General features: G+C 39.9%; 1 protein-coding gene across 2 annotated transcripts in view; it reads left to right on the plus strand.

Moving 5' to 3' along the window:
- Nucleotides 1-1,521: 1,521 nt before the first annotated feature.
- Nucleotides 1,522-21,285, plus strand: part of LOC149804110 (phospholipid-transporting ATPase ABCA3-like) — an 89,721-nt gene continuing 69,957 nt past the window's right edge. Inside the window, exons 1-2 of one of the 2 annotated variants that reach the window (XM_089954075.1) lie at nucleotides 1,522-2,357; nucleotides 4,396-4,608. In XM_089954075.1, coding sequence (XP_089810201.1) covers nucleotides 2,063-2,357; nucleotides 4,396-4,608 — 508 coding nt within the window. In that variant the 5' untranslated portion in view covers nucleotides 1,522-2,062. The remainder of the gene's footprint in view (nucleotides 2,358-4,395; nucleotides 4,609-21,285) is intronic. The other variant, XM_089954074.1, reaches the window with a different exon arrangement.

The following is a 21,285-nucleotide window of genomic DNA, read 5'->3' on the forward strand; positions in this document are numbered from 1 at the left end:
GTAAATTTCTATTAAAATATATTGAGATTGAATCCATTTATTTCGGTATTGCAATTATATACTATTTAATACAGATTGCGCTCTTATGATCAAGTACGAACTGTCTATACATACATTTCCCTTGTATCCTAAAGTCGGCACACAAAGAAAAAAAATACATGTAAGCACCGCATTGCGGAAACCTAGAAAAATCATAAGCTATTACTAATCGCGCTGACGTTGTAGAATTATCTGTCTAATGACATACATAGATCCAGACGATAGCTTGTAAGAGACTACGAAGCTTCACTTGAGGTTCTGGCCATGGCAAAGAGCTAGGAGCGCGCCATATTTGGGGTTGTCTTAAGAACTGGTATAAAAGCCCCAGCCACGGGCCGACACCAGTTTTGCTGGCCAGAAGCTCAAATAGACTTTTGTCTTTACAGGTAGGATTATGATCTATGTATAATTTTTCATAGTATAAGAATTTTTAGTGTTAAGATGTTAACCTAACATCAGTATGTTTAAACATTAGATTATTTAAATATTTTCTTGCTATTCCTTAATATAATGTATCGGAAAGTTTAATTGTTTGAACAACTTATATTTACTTATAACTATATTATTGATTTTAGTAAAAGCAACGTTCGCTACCAACTTCATACTCAGTAATAGTTAATTTAGAAATAAAATACTCTTTATATAATAAAGTTTAATATGTTGACTTTTTAGAATAAATTCAGTAAAATATATTTCAATTACGGTATTAGTCTGAAATATTGAATTTTAGATTCTTTTGCTGTCGTGAATTTATTCGATATTTAATTATCTGTATTACATTCTAAATGGCAGATATTATACAAGTATGATGTTGGTAAGTGAAAGAATATCGTAGTTTTATATGTATTTCTTATATTCGAAAATTGAGCTTGTTGTAGTTTGATATTGAAATGTAAGTTTACATGTTGAGTATTTCAATAAAGTTTTGCTGGCCAGAAGCTCAAATAGACTTTTGTCTTTACAGCTCGATCCCGAGTACCTTCAATTCCCCAAGAATGTAGTCACGTCTTCATCATCGAGTGACACTACATCAAATGACTTGAACTTCCTTCCTTTCTTCTCTCTCTCTCTCTCTCGGAATTGAGAAACGGATTAACTTAGAGTTTACGAAGCAAAACTCTTCGTAAAAAATCTATACTGAAGTCACTAAAAGTTGCTTGCAGCAACAATCATGGAGTATGTTATTATTTCTTCCCTGATGCTGATCTCTAACAACGCTCACCTTGCAGCGTCATTCTTGATTATATTATCTGTCTCCTCAGTCTTGCTGTCCCTCGGGCAATAAACAAACACCTAACCATAAAGTACACTATCGTGCCAGTTTATCATCCACTTAAGAAGAACGCATAAGGCCTTACTATGTAAAATGCAATCACTTATGTAAACATTATTTAACAAATTGACTTGGGCCGTACGTCATGCCGATGTTCGGAGTTGTGGTTTATCAATTTCCCTATCTTGTGTAAGAATATTGATTAGTAACAGCACAAATATTTTATCTGTAGTGCACCAGGAAGCCGGTGTATGGCTTCAAATAATTTATATTTGCAGACCTGTAACAGTTTGTGCTCCATTTATTTACAGATATACATTTTCAGAGTCACGTTCTAGTTCCCTTTTGAATACTAAAAACTAACATGATGTAATTTATCTGATACCATTGTATAACATGACTCAGGGAACACGTGATAAGGTTGCGCTGTAGACTTACGCTGCAAATTTATTCAAGATTAAACAGGAAGTGGAACAGTGAACTTTAATGTCAGGCAATCAGTGTTGCTAGTTGTATCAACATTTAACAAATTAAGAACTGTATTATGCTGAGTAGATGGGAGCTAAGTGGACACACCTAGGCCCTGGCCAGTAATTAGAAAGGTTGATCCAGATTCATTCAGCGTTAGTGACTAGTCCTACAATGTAAGAAGACATAGCACATGTTTTTGTTTTAGTGCTCCTACAACATAAATATCAGCGTCTAGGTCTTACATGCAGGACTACGTTGGTGACTAAAACATAATATAGCATGGCATCACTTGGAAGACAGTTCATTTTACTGATGTGGAAGAATTTTGTTTTACAAAAGAGAAAAGTCTGTGTATCTGTGTTTGAAATCCTTCTTCCTCTTTTCTTCGCTACATTGTTGGTTTCGATTCGTCTGGCAGGAGAAAGTACTAACATTACAAACAGTACTATTTACCCTGATACTAGTTTTCAGCCTCCACATGACCGTCATAAAAGATTGGTGTTTACGCCGGACACTACTTTGACGAGAAACCTGTGTCAGTCTGTTATTAATTCCATGAACAAGGAATACACAGGTAAGAATATCTGAATTGTTTAATGTTTAAACGGGAACAACACTGCGTCGAATTAGGTTGTCGGGAAAACAAAGCTGTGAGTAAATGAAAGGATTTTGTAAGAAAATATGGGAAGCGTGTAAATAGTCAAGAAACAAATAAAACAAAAATGAACTACTTTTGCGTCCTACCAAGGCAAATCCCTTTGAGTTTTATAACAGTGCACCGGCCCCAGTGCGTGTACAGAGTTTAATTGGTCAAGTAATATTAAAAGATGGCATTATATACATGAAACGTATGTGCATTTAATATACGATTCCCTCCTTTGAATCCCAAAGGTAGGTCCCGTCGTAACTACTCTTGCTGATGATCATCGCATGGGTAACATATGTAAGAAGTTTGGAGAATTTACGCCAGCGGTTTAAAGGATGTGGCTATATGTATTTCAATATTATTTGTCCCATTGATTGCATTTAATGAGAACAGTCGTTAAAGTCTCCGCTCTCTACCTAACATCTTGTGGGTGACTATATATATAGATATATACTTCCTTGCTGTGTGGACTATTACTGTACATAGCCCGAACCTTCTATGCTTTCTAAGATAAATACCTTATGTCTCACTGGACAGTTTATCTGGTGAATTTTCATCCGACGATGACCAATTACAGAAAAATGAGAATAATTTTACACTGAAGATACAAATAAAAACAAACTAATGATTTTTGTAGAAAGCATACATGTGAGATTTTGACTGCAGTAATCAGGTTAATTCCTGATGCAACTGGTGGTTTTTATACTGAACCAACACTGCCCCCAACCCCTAAATTTTACATTCATTTTTGACAAGAAATAGCTATTTTGAATATTTTTCTGTGACAAGGCAGCTAAAAGAATCAGTATGTGCCTTATGCATGAATAAAGTTCACTAGTACTATAACAAATTAGCATACTTTTCAGCACCCCTCAACCCATATGGATTTTTAGATATTTACCTCTGTAGCAGACACACATAAATACGTAAGCCAAGTCGACAGCTCATTTGCAGCATAAGTTACGCATTTGATCTCCAGTGCAAATCTGTGACAGGCAGTCACCAACAAGCCAACCTATTTCCAAGCCTAACTCAAAGTAAATCTGAACCACATTATAGATTTAGCTTATGTGTGAATTTATAAATGCTAGGCTTGTGATAATTAGGTTCATGCCTTCTACCTTAAAAATTAGGTGGGTGGTGGTGTCAAAATACGAAACTATCCAGTGAGACCTAATACCCTTGCAATTAGGTGTTTACGTGTTGGTTCAAATGAATTTAAGACCAAGAAACAGTACTAGAATTTCATCGTATCCCTTTTATATGTTCATGTTTATTTGAAATGGTTTATCTTCCAAGATATTTAAAAAATACAAAAACACTTTTACTTTAAAAAGCACCATATAGACAGGATTGTGCTTACATACATACATACGCACTCAAGCACGCACACACATATACGTACGTACGTAGGCATACACGCACGTACACACGCACACACACATACCTACATACGCAGGCACACACGTACGTAAGCACACACACACGCACGCACACACACACATACATACCTACATACATACATACATGAATGCATGCATGCATGCAAACATACATACATACATACATACAAAACTCATCCCATTCCACCTAAAAGGACGGGCATACATGACATGGTTGTGGGGGATGGGGTTTGGTGATTAATAATCAAGACCTGTTATTTTTTATTATTATTTATTATTATTATTATTATTATTATTATTATCAACATCATCATCAATACTACTACTACTACTACTATACTAATAATAATAATAATAATAATAACAAAAACAACAATACAAATGAATATTCACTGCTTTTATCAATTTAAAAAATACATACCAAAAGATATTTTTTTTACCATATCCCTGTTTTACACAGATAACATGACTCGTGGTAAATCAAGACTTGACATTCTGAGTTTGTCCTTATCGCTAGACAAGTAGATTTTTATATTTATAATTATATCATATATTTATTCCAGTGACAGGGTTTAGCACTGAAGATGACCTGTTAGCAGAATATCAGAGAGATAAAAATGTAGCAGTCGCAGTGGTTTTCTATGGTGACAACTACGACGGCCCTCAGTTACCTCAAAATATAGAATACTCCCTTCGGATAGACAGCTACAACGAGTGGAACACTGCAGAAACTTATGGACTATCCCAGCTACCAGGACCCAGACCTGAATCTTATCGTAAGTTTCCTTTACATGACTGGATTCACACATGTAAAACACCTGTAGTTCAATACATGCCCTAATTCTGTCCTCCTATACGATATACATACATACATATATATATATATATATATATATATATATATATATATATATATATATATATATATATATATATATATATATATATATATATATATATATATATATATAAAGAGAGTGAGAGTGAGAGAGAGGCACAACTTGAGTATGCTTGATAATACTAACTGGATATTAAGAAATACGAATTGAATAAATAATATTGTCATACAGGTCAAATACTTTTTAATCCGTTCTCCACCGAGATTCTTGTTTACAGGAACGGTGAAAATATAATGTTAAAAGTTTTAGATACTATAGCACCCTTGCTTTTTCAGTATTATCCATCATCCACTACCAAACACGTTTTACATACTGTTCAAATGCCTACTACTTGAATACTGACCAACACACGTTGTTGATTACTATCCAGCACCCCTTATATATATATATATATATATATATATATATATATATATATATATATATATATATATATATATATATATATATATATATATATATATATATATACTATCCAACATACCGTATTTAGTAACTTAAAGCCCCACATCGGCTGCCCAACGAAATTGGTAGGATTGCTTGCAGTCTTGATAACTACAAACACAAAAATATAGAATCATATAAGAGAGGTGGAGTAGAATGCTGTAGAAGGGGATGAAATATACAAACGCTATCACACCCAAACAAGTAAGGATATGAGTGTTTATGCCCACAAATGTACTAACACACACGGGAAGGAGACTGTATGACTTAGTGTGGTTGTGAACATAAACATTGAAATCCAGGGTCAGCTTTTTCCTAACGTTGCCGTCTAAGCACTAGAGATTTGAAAATACAGGATCTGTGCTTATGGCGGTAGGGTTAGCTTTTTCCTAACGTTGCCGTCTAAGCACTAGAGATTTGAAAATACAGGATCTGTGCTTATGGCGGTAGGGTCAGCTTTTTCCTAACGTTGCCGTCTTAGCACTAGAGATTTAAAAATACAGGATCTGTGCTTATGGCGGTAGGGTTAGCTTAGTTGAAACGAGAAAAAGGAAACACTGAGTATCGGGTCACGCTCAACACACGCAAATGGAAAACACATACTTGTAGTTTGAATATTAACTCTCTTTTCTATAGATCTGGGTGACCCGAAAAATGGCAGTTGGATTTTGTCCTGGATGGCCGATGTTTATATATATCCAGAACAATTGCATAGCCAGGGCTGGGCCTTGGAACAGGTGCAATGCTCGTCCATCTCGTCCATGTACTCTGTCATACGGCTGACGGAAAGAACCGAGGCTAAATTTGGCTGGTAACTTCGTCTACCAATCATCTGCTTTATAGGATGACTTCCGTCAATTTTCTATTTCATTCAGAAATGGCTAACATGACCTTCCTTATGAATTAGTCAACGATGAATGGCAGTACTTGTCTTGTTGAATGACAATACTTATCTTTTTGAATGACAATACTTGTCTTGCTGAGTGACAATACTTGTCTTGCTGAATGACAATACTTGTCTTGCTGAATGACAATACTTGTCTTGCTGAATGACAATACTTGTCTTTTTAAATGACAATATGAAACATTATGCTATTCCATGTACTTTATTATGATGTTTTCCCTAATCGTGAACGGGCATTCATTTGATTTAGGGTGATGAGGGGCATTCATTTGATTTAGGGGAATGAGGGATATTCATTTGATTTAGGGTGAGGAGGGGCATTCATTTGATTTAGGGGGATAAAGGGCATTCATTTGATTCAGGGTGATGAGGGGCATTCATTTGATTTAGGGAGATGAGGGGCATTCATTTGATTTAGGGTGAGGAGGGGAATTCATTTGATTTAGGGTGATGAGGGGCATTCATTTGATTTAGGATAAGGAGGGGCATTCATTTGATTTAGGGTGATGAGGGGCATTCATTTGATTTAGGGTGATGAGGGGCATTCATTTGATTTAGGGGAATGAGGGATATTCGTTTGATTTAGGGTGAGGAGGGGTATTCATTTGATTTAGGGGGGTAAAGGGCATTCATTTGATTCAGGGTGATTAGGGGCATTCATTTGATTTAGGGTGAGGAGGGGCATTCATTTGATTTAGGGGGATGAGGGGCATTCATTTGATTTAGGGAGATGAGGGGCATTCATTTGATTTAGGATGAGGAGAGGCATTCATTTGATTTAGGGAGATGAGGGGCATTCATTTGATTTAGGGGGAGGAGGGGCATTCATTTGATTTAGGGGGATGAGGGGCATTCATTTGATTTAGGGTGAGGAGGGAATTCATTTGATTTAGGATGAGGAGGGGCATTCATTTGATTTAGGGAGATGAGGGGCATTCATTTGATTTAAGGGGATGAGGGGCATTCATTTGATTTAGGGTGAGGAGGGGAATTCATTTGGTTTAGGGTGAGGAGGGACATTCATTTGATTTAAGGGGATGAGGGGAATTCATTTGGTTTAGGGTGATGAGGGCAATCCTTTGATTTAGGGGATGAGGGCATTCATTTGATTTAGGGCGATAAGGGCATTCATTTGATTTAGGATGACGAGGGCTCCTACAGTTATCTCATTTCTGCGCTACTTAGTTGCACTTCCCTACATGTGATCCCCCACAATGATCACATCTGAGTCTAAGATTTTGTCCGGAGGAAATGTGCCTCCATCCTTTGTAATTTGTTTGGAACAACCAACTTTGTTTTTTTCCCTTCATATTCTTGGATTCTGTCGCGGACGTTGACTTTTCCTGGTAGGACTAATGCTTAAACTCCAGTAGTACTGCAGTTGATTTTTCCCCCTTTATGTTTTGTGAGCCAGTTTGCCCTTTCTATCTCTATCCCCTTTGTTCCTTACTTATTTATTGAGTGTCCATGTATGTCCTTATTTGAATAAGTTTTTTTGTTAATTAGTGTTGTGCGTGTTTATGTTGTTCTAGTTGTTTTTTGAATGAATATGGAGTTACGTCGAGTGGAAGTCACTCTGTATAGTCTAAGTATATTTGGCACACTGTTTGGTGGTGGCACACCTAACATCAAGAATAATTGTATTGGTATGAATAAGTTGTAAGTCTCCTTCTTGGACTTTGAGAAGCTGGCTATTGATGCTTCTGTCTCCAATTGATTTAATGTTAGTTTATTTGCTTGCTTTGCTATTAAAATGACTAACTACTTAGGGTAGAATTTGTTTTGGTTTCGTGATTTGTATTTGAACTGGTTGGTCTTTTGACCTATTTATATCGTTACTGTTTATAATCTCTTAGCTGCTACCTTGATATTGTTGGATCTGTTGTTGTAGTTTAAATCATTTTGATCAGGGGTTTCATTGTCACCGTTTGACTGTGGCTAGTTTCATTTACCATACTGTTTTTAGTTTGTTTTGTTTTTTCGCTTTCGGTAGGCTTATTTTAAAAGCTTTTAAAACGTTTTTTCACCTTAAGGTGATAAACAGTCCCCTCACCCGTGATGATATTGATGGGCGGTTTTAGGGATTGATATCACCTATTCATTAAAACATGTACACATCTGCAGAAAATGTTGGCTGCATACATTGGTGTACATTTTATACACTTACCTGTATTACTCGTGGCTGTGAAGCTATCGTCGGTTGAATGGATCTTTTGGTGGCATCTACATTACATTTCCGGAGCACATCCTATGTTTGGTGACCTGTAAATCCACGTCGAATAGCACAAACCTCTGGTATGTGGCCATTTTGAATTTCGCGCTAGATGTGGCTGTTACAAGTTACCGGTATGTGTCTAAAGTGTACGCAGGTTTGTTCCGTAAAGATCTGCACGCAGCAAAAAAAATTGTAAATTTTAATGAAGAGGTGACATCATACCTACATATCGTCCATCAGTATCTACACAGATTTGTGGGGTTGATTTATCGGACTAGTTTCACCCTATCTGTTGTGATATATGATGTTTTAATGGAGGACGGGAGCGTTTTGAGTTGTTCTACATTTTTATTGAATTACTTTGACTGGGTTTGTCTCCTTGTTTCAATGTCCAGGTCTTGGCTGCTGTGCACGTTAGTGCACTAAGTTTTGGGGATACGTTTGTGGGCGGACTTGGGGTTTTCTATCTTATTCGTTTTTAATTTTGCTGCATATTTTTTAGTCTGTTTATGGATGGTCCATGTGTTTAGTTGTCGTACACCTTAGTGCGCAGATGTTTCGGGTAATTATTTTTTGGGGGTTATCTTGGTACTTACATATTTTGTGGTTTGTAAAGGATTGTTTTATTGAAATGGTTCTATTTTAAGGTGATCTCATCGACATTGTTATAATTTGTTAAATTAAAGACATGTTCGGCCCCTCTGTTATAGAAGTCTAGTTAAAACGTTTTGATTATTTTATCCTTATGGTTGTATTCCTCTGGTGGCAACAGAGGCAAGGAGCCCGGCAAGGGTTGTAAAGCCGTGCAGGGGTCTCCATCAGGTGCATAATATATAATTTGGTTGGCGTGCCGAACGGTATAAAATGGTCTTGTAGGTTCGCTAAAGATAAAAGGTTGAAATATCACTGTACTGACGGCTAAATTTAAGGTTAATCTTGATTATTATTGGGGCAGAGCTTTTGCAGCGGTATTTGTCGGTATTGCGAGTTTTCTTTTTGTTTAGCATCAAATTACTGCATTGTACAGCTGGCCCTGATATTATGACCACTTCTTATGTTTAACTGGGTGTGGGACAGTTCTCAATGTTCATTGCCAATGTTGCGCCTTGTGCGGCCGGCCATGACAGTCTGGCCTTAGGACCATCTTATATTTCTTAATTTTATGGAGGTGAACTTTTACAGGTCGCCTACAAGGTTTCTAACTCCTCATATCCGCTGTACTGTTAGTAGAGTGACCCATCACAAAAAGGTATTGTAGAGACAATGAGAATAGAGTTTATTGCTTAAATGCGAGGATGCTATGCAATGTTGTTAGTATGGATTACGATGATTGCTTAGTGATGGATTACGATGATTACTTAGTGACGGATTATGATGATTACTTAGTGATGGATTACGATGATAGCTTAGTGATGGATTACGATGCTTGCTTAGTGATGGATTACGATGCTTACTTTGTGATGGATTACGATGGGTATTAGTGTATGGGGATACCCTAGCGTGAAGGGGACTTTAATGTTAAACTAGGGGGGTTGTACCCTGGCGTCAAGGGGAATTTAACATGGAGTGAATGGGGAATGGAACATATCGACAAAGATTGTGATACCCTGGCGTCAAGGGGAATTTAACATGGGAATATATCGTGGGACTGTCTAGCGTGAAGGGGAATTTAACATGGGAATATATCGTGGGTCTGTCTAGCGTCAAGGGAAAATTAACAGGGGAATATATCGTGGATTATTAACACTGATACAGCATGAAAGAAAACAAATTTGAGGCAAGAAAGCCATTTCTTTTCGAGGCCTATGAATGACCTTTACATTCACTTCACCTATTATATAATATTCACACACGCCTAGACGCAAAATCATAACCATAATCTGCCATTCACATACGCGAAGAAGCATAACCATAATATACTAATCCACACACGCGAAGAAACAAACATAGACTCAAACTCTACTATCCACTCACGCGAAGCAGCACAATCATAACCGTAATCTATCATCCACACACGCGAAGAAGCAAACTTAAACCCAAACTCTACTATCCGCACACGCGAAGAAGCAATATCAAACACAACCACAATCTACTATCCACACACGGGAAGGAGAAAAACAAACCCTTATTATACTATCCACAAACCCAAATATATACTATCCACACACGCGAAGGAGCCAAAACATAACCAAAATCTACAATCTACGTTCGCGAAGAAGCCAAATCAAACCCAAACTATAGTATCTACACACACAGAGAAGCAGAAACATAACCAAACTATACTATCCACACACGGGGAGAAACCAAAACATAACCAAAATCTACTATCCACACACGCGAAGAAGCAAAACCAAACTCAAAATATACTATCTACACACGCCGAGAAGCAGAAACAAACCCCAAAATCTACTATCCACACACGCGAAGAAGCAAAATCAACCATAATCTACTATCCGCACAAAAGTACGTGATCACTTACAAACCCCAATAATCTACCATCCACACAAACGTACGTGAGCGCTTACAAACACACACACAATTACATCAGGAAAAGAGTGAGTGTTTATAATTACACTACTCCACATTTTCACATTGGCAAATTGAATAGTGTTTCTTTTCTAGAGTTTTGGTTTGCCCATATGTTCTTATTCTACAACCAAAAGACACTTACGTTTTATGCCAGGTCTATTCTGATCCAATGAGAGTGAAATGAATAGTGGAAGGGCAAGACACACACCCTTATATATAAGCTGGTCTGCCATGGTTAGAAAGGACTCCATGGTGTTTAAACTTTAGTCATTTGACTTTTTGCTATCAAGATGAAACGATCGCATCAACTCGTGAAGAAAGGAGAAGAAGAAAGTAAGAGGCAGAAACGTGATGTATCGCCTCGTACAATAGCTGAAGTCTTGGTACAAATTCATGCCAGTGATTTTGAAGATGAAATGAGTGAACCAGAATCCAGACCCAGAGAGTCTTCACCTAGCCAAAGTTCACCAGTAAACCCTGAAAAGTACTATTCCATTCGAGAGACGGAAAAGCGCTCCTCTAGAAAATTTAGAATCACAGCTTACACCTACACGGTGAAGTTTAAAGATTTCAAGTCCGACGTACCGTTGGAGAAAGCAGAAGTGTTCATCACCGAGGTGTGGGATTCTTTGTTAACCACTCTGAAACGACAATGTCAAGCCAAAGAAGACGATCGGTTGAGACTTTCCTAACATCACGACAATTTAAAGACCCCTGTTTGGATCGAGTTTAGCGGCCCAGCAGAACTGACACCTTCCAAAGTCATCGACAAGATACAACACGTGCAACAATCCAAAGACCAGTTTGACATCACCGATGGAAAAGCGACACTGTCCATGACCCGCGTCTCTCTTCCCAAAGGGACTGGACGCAAAAAGGTCTTATTGGTGGACGACCTTCGTGACACCAAAACAAGCCTCGTCCGAATTAACAACCCTCAAGACCAGATGTGTTGAGCCCGAGTCATCGTGGTGGGACGAACGTATGCCAACAAGAATGACATGGCAGAATGGAAAAGAGCCTGGAAAACTATTCAGCAATCGGACCGAGCCAAACAACGAAATGAAGCAGAACTCCTGTTACAACAAGCGGGCCTGTCCAAAGACACACCCTGTGGCATTCCTGAAATGCAAAAATTGCAAGGTGTGATAGCTCCACGATATACCTTGAAAGTGCACCCTCAAGAAGTGCACGGGCCTCTGTTGTTTCGAGGGAAAGACTTTAAGGATGGAAAATACATTCATGTCTATCATCCCGACGAGCATTTCGATACCATTACCAGTATCACCGGATTCCTGGGATACGGTTATTACTGTGAGAAATGTGACTATGGCTATAACAATCGAGAGCAACACAAGCATTGTGGATCGAAATGCTCATGATGTTTGGCCTCTCAACTCTGTCTGGAAGAAGGACAAGAACGAGTGCATTGTCCTGCTTGTCAGCGCACTTTTGTCAGCCCTGCCTGCTACCAACAACATCTAAAAACGCAAGGTTCACAGTAGAAATGTGCTTGTCAACTGCTGATATTGTGTCCTACGTGTGGACAAGGCATACGTACTAACAGTGCCGAGGCACACGTATGTTCAGAAAAGACAAAATGTCACATTTGTCACCAAATCGTGGAATTAGAACACCAATGTTACATTCAAAAATACCAGCCCCAACAAGAGGAAGATGAGGACCACAAGAAGAAAGGGAATTTCATCTTTTTCGATTTCGAATGCATGCAAGAGACTGGCATTCACATTCCTAATTTCTATGTGGCTCATCGAGCGTGCGAAAAGTGCATCCAAGAACCTATCTTTAGTCATTGCCCTCACTGCAGTAAGATTCCTGGAGGACATGAAACAATCTTTCGGGGACCGAACACATTAGCCGAATTCGCCCAATGGATCTTAGACCCCATCGACGAGACGTGGAACCAAGAGGACATCGAACGATAAGAAGATTGTCATCGCCATGCCACGGTGATGGCTCACAATTTCTCGGGATACGATGGACAGTTTCTTCTCAGATACTATACGGAACAAGGCAACGCACGTCCTAAAGTCACTCTGAACGGAGCCAAAATGATTTTCATGCAGGTGGGACAAGTACAGTTTAAAGATTCGATGAGTTACTTGGCCATGCCTTTGAGTCGAATGCCTAAAACGTTTGGAATGACAGAAATGTCCAAAGGCTACTTTCCTCACTTTTTCAATACCGAAGCCAATCAACATGCCGTCCTACCCCATTTGCCTGAGGCTAAAGACTACGACCCCGACAACATGCGTACCGAACAACGAGAAGCTTTCTACGCTTGGTACCAGGCCCATGCCTCTGACCCTTTCGACTTTCAGGAAGAAATGTTAAAGTATTGTCGTTCTGACGTAGACATTTTACGGCTTTGCTGTGGAAAATATCGAGAACTGTTCATGGAATACGGAGGGGTTGATCCTTTGAAATAAGCCTGCACCATTGCCAAAGCGTGTTTCTGAGTGTATCGCCAACGATTCATGCCTGAAAACACCCTGGCTGTTATCATTCCTCAAACGGCCAACTTTGTGAAACGTCAATACTCGGTCAAAGCCCTACGCTGGTTACATTACTTGTGCGACAAGGAAGACAAATGGATTCAGCACGCCCGCAACGAAGGGGGCGAACAGACCATCGGAACGTATTCGGTAGATGGCTGGGACTTAGAAAACTCCAAGATCGTGTACAAGTTTAACGGTTGCTTATTTCACGGATGTCCCGTCTGTTACCCTGAACGTGGCACTAAAAATCCGTTTTTACAACGAACCATGGAAGACTTGTACCAGGCCACTTGTCAGCGATGCTTAAAGTTAGAACAGCAAGGATACCAAGTGGTGGAAATGTGGGAATACGAATTCGATCACAGTTTGAAAACCGATCCCGGGTTTAAACGTATCGTAGAAAGTTACAAGTTGATGGACCCCCTGAACCCGAGGGACAGTTTGTACGGAGGAAGAACAAATGCCACCTGTTTGCTGTACCACGCTGATGAAGAGAAAGGAGAAGAAATCAAATACTTGGACGTGTGCTCACTGTATCCCTACGTGTGCAAATGTTGTCGCTTTCCTGCAGGGCACCCACAATTGCTGACGGAACACATCGACTTTGACCACATTCGACAATACGAAGGCTTGATCAAGTGCAAAGTTTTGCCTCCCACCGACTTGTACAATCCCGTGTAACCTCACCTTTGCCAAGGCAAACTGATGTGAAAACTTGGGTCAGCGTGGAATTGTTCAAGGCTCTGGACATGGGATAACATCTGTTAGAAGTGTACGAAATTTACCACTTTCTCAAGACACAACAATACCACAAGGGTGAAACAAATCAGAAAGGCATTTTCGCAGACTACGTGGATGCCTTTTTGAAACTGAAACAAGAAGCCAGTGGCTATCCTTCCTGGTGTCACACTCCCGAAGATGAAAAGACATTCAAAGAGAAATACTGGGAACAAGAAGGCATCACTTTAGACCACATCGAGAAAAACGAAGGCAGGCGATCGTTTGCCAAAGTGATGTTATATTGCTTGTGGGCAAAATAGCACAACGACCGTGTTTACCCAAGACGGAGTATTTGACGGAACGTTCCCGTTACTTCCAGATGATTCACGACAAAACCAAATACATGAAACACGTGGACGTCGTTCGTCAGGATTTGATCTTAGTCAATTACGAAGAAGATCTGGACTTTGTACAAGCCGACGAATTTGGAAATGTCATCATTGCGGTTTACGTGACAGCCCATGCTCGCTTAAAATTGATATGAAGCTTTAGATCCTTTAGGGGATCGTGTTCTGTACTTTGACACGGACAGTTGCATCTACATCAATCGCCCTGGTCAACGTCACCCTGACATCGAAGGAGACCGTTTAGGAGCCTGGACAGACGAACACCCCGACGAGAAGATTCTAAGTTTCGCTAGTGGCGGTCCTAAAAATTACGGCTACGAATACCGGGACAAACAAGAAGTGCACACGGAGTGTAAACTGAAAGGATTGGCTCTCAATTATCGCACCAGTCGAGTGGTAAACTTTGTGGTATTAAAAGAAGCCTTGCAGTCTGGAGAGGATGAAAACTTTAAAGTGACCACCTACAAACCGAACAAGATTGTACGTTTACCCACTCAGCAAATCGTCAGTCGACCCTTGGAAAAAGTCTATTAAATCGTGTACCAGAAGCGAGTGAAGCTTCCCAACCACTTCACTTTATCGTACGGTCACATCGATATTGGTCAGCATATAAAAAGGGACAAGGGCATCAGCCAGTCTCAAAGAAGTCTTACGATGGTTCACGGTGACAACACGTCAACTACTGCAAGGCATCATTCAGATTCCTCATCAAACCAAACGCTTTTTTGATAGAAACAAAGTAGCTGTGACCCAACTGGCCGATCCCCGCATCGACACTCAAACCAAAAAGCAAATCATTTTGAATAAGGGAGGGAGCGGTACTCCAGGAGGTGTCATCATTCGCTCTTAAAGTGGGATCCTAATGCTCCCAAAGTTCTCCCCAAGAAAAAAGCCACTCCCAAAAAAGCCAAACCAAGCCCCAAGAAGAAAAAAAGCAACTGTGTCAAGACCAGGTCACAACCCCAGAAAAAGAAAAGCCCCCAGAAAAAGAAACAGTGAAGCCCACAGAAAACAGCTTCTACTCGCAAGATTGGCACTTCAGCAAGGACGCAACCTTACATTCGCCAACCACGAACTGCAGCGTCAGCGACCGCGTCTCCGGTAGCCTCAGGTTCATCCACTTCTCTGTTGATGACCCCATGGGAGCCCGTGTCTCCAAGAACTTCTTCTCCAGTGGTGACACCCTCCTCCTCTTTAGCTACAGTGGCAGCTACTCACAAAGTACCTGCTCCAAAATCAAAGTCCATGTGAGATCGGGCATGTTACAGAGTTTACTGGATTTGTCCAAGCAAGAACTGATTCGATTTAGTCCGTTGCGAACCTCTTCACAAAGCGTAATGCCTGTCCTCAAGTTGATACGACGTAAAGACAATCAGTGGCGACGCGTTCCAGTATAAAACGGCCTGAGGCAAAACATGGGTATCAGTGCTTTTTTTGTGCTCCTGAACTCCCAAAGATGTCACCTCAAAGAAGTGCACACCGTCACGATCGTCATTCTCCTATCCAAAAAAGGAAAGAGACAAGGACAGTCTCGTCATCTGACAAAACGCTTAGGCAAGCATTGACATTTCCCCAAGAAAAGACACCGTAGTCCAAAGAAAAAGAGGAGTCACCAAAGGGGAGGATTCTTTGGCAATTTTGGAAAACACATTGTCACCTTTTTGACGAAGCGATAGTAAAAAAAAAAGATAAAAGGGCGGGTGCTAAGTCATTGACACCAGTGTATTTTTGGTGTGTGTCCCGGAACCAACAAGCAAAGATGTCACCCCCTAGAAAACATCCCTCTTCTAAACCCCAAGGAAAGAAAAGGAAAGGACTGCCTCCTCGTTAGGTCAAACATGGGGACATGTTGTCTGTCCTGTCCAAAGCTTCTCCACCCATGCGAAAACACTCATTCAAACAGCCTCCAAAGATGTCATCGATACCGTGTGCGAATCTTGTTTGAACGTGTTGAAAGGTACGATCCCTTTGTCGAAGCACCAGAAACAATGCTTAGGCAAACATCGTCACATTCTTCGCCAAATAGTTCAAAAGAAAATCCCCATTCGTCAAAAGAAGAAGATGTTGGTCCAACGTGGAGGAATTTTGCCTCTATTGTTACGACCTTAGCTGAAAGGAGTCTTGGAAACCATGTTGGGAGGACTCGTGGGAGCAAGATAAAAAGGACCTCTGGAGTCCCAAGATCTCAGACGTAACCCTTGACATCAAATGGAAAGACGAAAACTAGATTTAGTGCCTTACACACGATGGATGGAATACCATCGTTGGCAAGAACAACGAACCCCGCATTTGCCTCCCAATCCCCATTTGAGCGAGATGTCCCAGTTACAACACGAGTTGCAGTCGTTGATGGATCGCCACGATTTGTCCGAAACAGAAAAAATCGCAAAAGTACGGTCAACTCTTGCAACGACTGCAACTCTTTCACCAGAAAGCTTTAGACGAAACAGCTCTACCCACTCTGAAAGATTTTAAGATCTTGATGAAAAGTCCATTCCCCACACCACCACCACCACTACCATCCCCAGGGGTCATGAGAGACGCTACCGCACGAAAGCCTGAGGAAGAAGATATACGAGAAGTTGTTCAAACACCGTCAGCAGCTCCCATTTCCAGTAAGATTCCAGCATCCTTGTTGACCCCTTCCCCCAAACCCCAACGAGACGAAATGAAAGCTTGGGTTTAAAAGATGGTGTCCACTCCTCCTTCGACATAAGTGAAAAAGAAAGAAGGGAAACCAGAAGTGAAAAAAGAAAAGAAGTCCAAAGCCATTCCATTAACACCTCCATCACTAGCTTCGACTTCTACTCCCGTGGCCCATCGGACACGTAAATCCGTTTCCAAGCCACCCTTTCACCCCATGCAAAGCAGCATCAGCGAAGAGTGGGTAACTTATTAACAAACAAAAAATGGGGAAGGTGTTAGCCAGCATTTACTACGATCCATCCCATCCTGCAGGTTACGGAGGAGTTCAGAAATTGTATCGTGCTGCCAAAGCTCGACTGAAAAGTCTCCGTTTACCTTAAGTGTTACAATGGTTACGAGAACAAACTACCTACACAAACCCATTCGACGCAAGTTTTCCAGAAGTCGCACGCAAGTGGAAGGCATCGATCATCAATGGCAAGCCGATTTAGCCGATATCTCTCATTTGGCCACCTACAATCGCGGTGCTGAGACAAAAGTCAGGATCGAATTGATCACTTATTATTGCCTGAGAAGGAAAAACAAGAAAAAGAAAACAATACAAACATGGATACATGGGAACTTTATTACCTTTTGAATCACAGTTCGTACACTGCTTCTTAGAATCCTGTCGTAAGTGGAAAATATGAACTACCTCATCGCAAACCTCAAGACCATCAAGCTTATGTGATCAACACGGACGACAGTAATCTCCCAGGAACCCACTGGGTAGCCGTCTACTTTCCTCAAGAAGGATGTGTGGAATATTTTGATTCGTATGGATTGCCCCCTTTGGAAGATGATATCATTGACTTTATGAGAAGAAATGCTCAGACCACACGATTCAATAATGTGAAATTACAGGGCACAGTTTCATTGGTGTGTGGACAATATTGTGTGTTTATTGTCTACATCAACGCAGTCTGGGATATTCTTTAGAACATTTAGTGACTTATTTTGATCGTCATTCTTCTAGAAACGATGTGAAAGTAGATCGATGGTTTTGTGACCATTATGCTTATCTTTTGTCTTTAGCTAGGAAACGTAGTGTACATCAATGGTCCAATGACTTCCAACAGTGGAAATCACAATTTCATTCACAACGTTGTCAACCTTGTCCAAAATAGATAGCTAATTGAAAAATTGTTTGTTATTGAATTGAATGGTTAATTTAAAAAAATTGTTAATTGTTAGTTGTAAGTTATTTGAATAAAAATGTTGTGTTTTGATCAAAAATGCGTTTGTCGTTTGTTTTTGCTATGGGTATCATGAACCATGCTCTTTGACTTCTCTCTATCCCTCACATCAAACTATTTGAGCGTTCCGACTCGAATGTAGGGATGATTTCCTTTGCGTTCGCGCTTTTACCATAAAAGCGGAGTAGTATCCAATCTGACCATCCACTGTCGACTCATCCTCCTACGAAGATGTGCTCAAGATTATCCAAGCTGAACGAAGCTTACGTGAATTTGCATCGTGTCAGGCAAAGCCTGATACCGAAGGCTGAAGAGATAGAGAATGTCAGAATGTTAAAAGTCACTTGTTTCTGCTTCTCGGCGTGTGTGGATAGTATATTTCGAGTTTGGTTTTGCTTCTTAGCGTGTGTGAATAGTAGATTTTGGTTATGTTTTGACTTCTTCCCGTGTGTGGATAGTATAGTTTGGGTTTGATTTTGCTTCTCAGCGTGTGTGAATAGTAGATTTTGGGGGTTGTTTCTGCTTCTCGGCGTGTGTGGAGAGTATATTTTGAGTTTGGGTTTGCTTCTTCGCGTGTGAGGATAGTAGAAATTGGTTATGTTTTGGCTTCTCCCCGTGTGTGGATAGTATAGTTTGGGTTTGATTTGGCTTCTTCGAGTGTGTGGATTGTAGATTTTGGTTATGTTTTGGCTCCTTCGCGTGTGTGGATAGTATATATATATATATATATATATATATATATATATATATATATATATATATATATATATATATGGGTTTGTGGATAATATGATAAGGGTTTGTTTTTCTCCTTCCCGTGTGTGGATAGTAGATTGTGGTTATGTTTTGGCTTCTTCGCGTGTGTGAATAGTAGATTGGTGTTTAGTTCTTTCTATTCTTCCCTTGTGTGGATAGTAGATAGGGGTTAGTTGTTTGCTTCTTTCCGTGTGTGGATAGTAGATTGTGGTTATGTTTTGGCTTCTTGGCGTGTGTGGATAGTATAGTTAGGGTTTAATGTGGCTTCTTGGCGTGTGTTTATAGTATATTTTGTGTTTGATTTTGCTTCTTCGTGTGTGTGGATAGTAGAGTTTGGGTTTAAGCTTGCTTCTTCACGTGTGTGGATAATAGATTATGGTTATGATTGTGCTGCTTCGTGTGTGTGGATAGTAGATTTTGTGTTTGATTTTGCTTCTTCGCGTGTGTGGATAGTAGAGTTTGGGTTTAAGTTTGCTTCTTCGTGTGTGTGGATTAGTATATTATGGGTATGTTATTTTGCTTCTTCGCGTATGTGAATGGCAGATTATGGTTATGATTTTGCGTCTAGGCGTGTGTAAATATTATATAATAGGTGAAGTGAATGTAAAGGTCATTCATAGGCCTCGAAAAGAAATGGCTTTCTTGCCTCAATGTTGTTTCTTTCATGTTGTATCAATGTTTATAATCCACGATATATTCCCGTCTTAATTTCCCCTTGACGCTAGACAGTCCCACGATATATTCCCATGTTAAATTCCCCTTCACGCTAGACAGTCCCACGATATATTCCCATGATAAATTCCCCTTGACGCCAGGGTATCCCAATCCTTGTCGATAGGTTCCATTCCCCATTCACTCCACGTTAAATTTCCCCATGTTAAATTCCCCTTGACGCCAGGGTACAACACCCCCAGTTTAACATTAAAGCCCCTTTGACGCTAAGGTATCCACATACACTACTATGATTGCTTAATGATGGATGACGATGATTACTTAGTGATGGATTACGATGATTGCTTGGTGAAGTTTAGATCCGTGATATATTTTGTTATAGTTTTGGAGTGTAATTTATATTTCTATGTATAAATCATTTTAGGTATATTTCTGCCTGGTTCCTTTTAGGGGGTGTAATTTCTCGCATTCTTGAGTAGACGATTGGCTCTCACCCTGAGTACCAAGCACCTGAGTGGGGCTGATACAACCTTACCCGCTCTCATTTTAACTGGCCTTTCCTCCCCCGTTTGAGGTCTCCCTAATACCTCTTTACTATAGTTTTACTCCATTGATTGTTACGATATGAATTCTTTATCTTATTTGGATTTCATCCATATCTGGAGTGTATGTATTGGGCAAAAGTGGTTTTGGCCCTTGGAGTTAGGTTTTCCATTTCTTTACCTCTTTCCATAGGTTACATCTTAATTCTAATAGTCAGTGATCACTACTCTCATTACTGATTTCCACAGTATTGTTGAATTTGACATAAAATGATGTCCACTGTGTTCAGTAGAGCTAGTGCAAAGGGAAGTCCACAAATTTTATAGGTTTGAAATGTTTTCTTTTGCTGAATTTTTCTGGAGTGAAATCTCAATCCAGAAAGGATATCCTTTTGCAAAATCATCGTATGAAATATCGTGGCAACTGTTAGTTCCTTATTATCTGTGGTTTTAAACAATGTCAATTAAAATTTCAAGTGAAAATTCTTGGCAAAATTAGGCTTAAAGGGTATGGTAGAAAATGTCTGACCATCTTAAATGACTTCTCTCTTGGATATGTTGAATAGGTGGAACTAGAAATGATTTTGATCGATTGTTCCGTTGAGGGCCTCTGACGATGCCGATGAGCAAACGATTTGGTAGATGACCTGCAAAAAACATAACCCTTGATTTTAATCGCAGTCCACAAGCAATGATAAAGGTTTTCATTTCCATTCAGCTAAATGAAACCTGACTGTCGTTCTGTTTAGAGTTTTTCGGATGTCCTTTCCCACTTTAGGTAAGACTTCAATGCGTTGCACGTTGAGTCTGACTTCCGTGACAATCTGATACAGTTTTTCCAAGCGTCGACTGACAATATGAGTATCTTGCAAATGCACAATTTTGTCTTGATCTTGTCCTGAGAGTGTCGGTCCATTCATTTTGCAGTTGCCATGGCGATGTTCTTCTTTGTCTCGATACTCTAG

This window comes from Sinohyriopsis cumingii, chromosome 3, assembly GCF_028554795.1.
Source record: "Sinohyriopsis cumingii isolate HCF-2022 chromosome 3, ASM2855479v2, whole genome shotgun sequence".
Lineage (NCBI taxonomy): Eukaryota > Metazoa > Mollusca > Bivalvia > Unionida > Unionidae > Sinohyriopsis > Sinohyriopsis cumingii.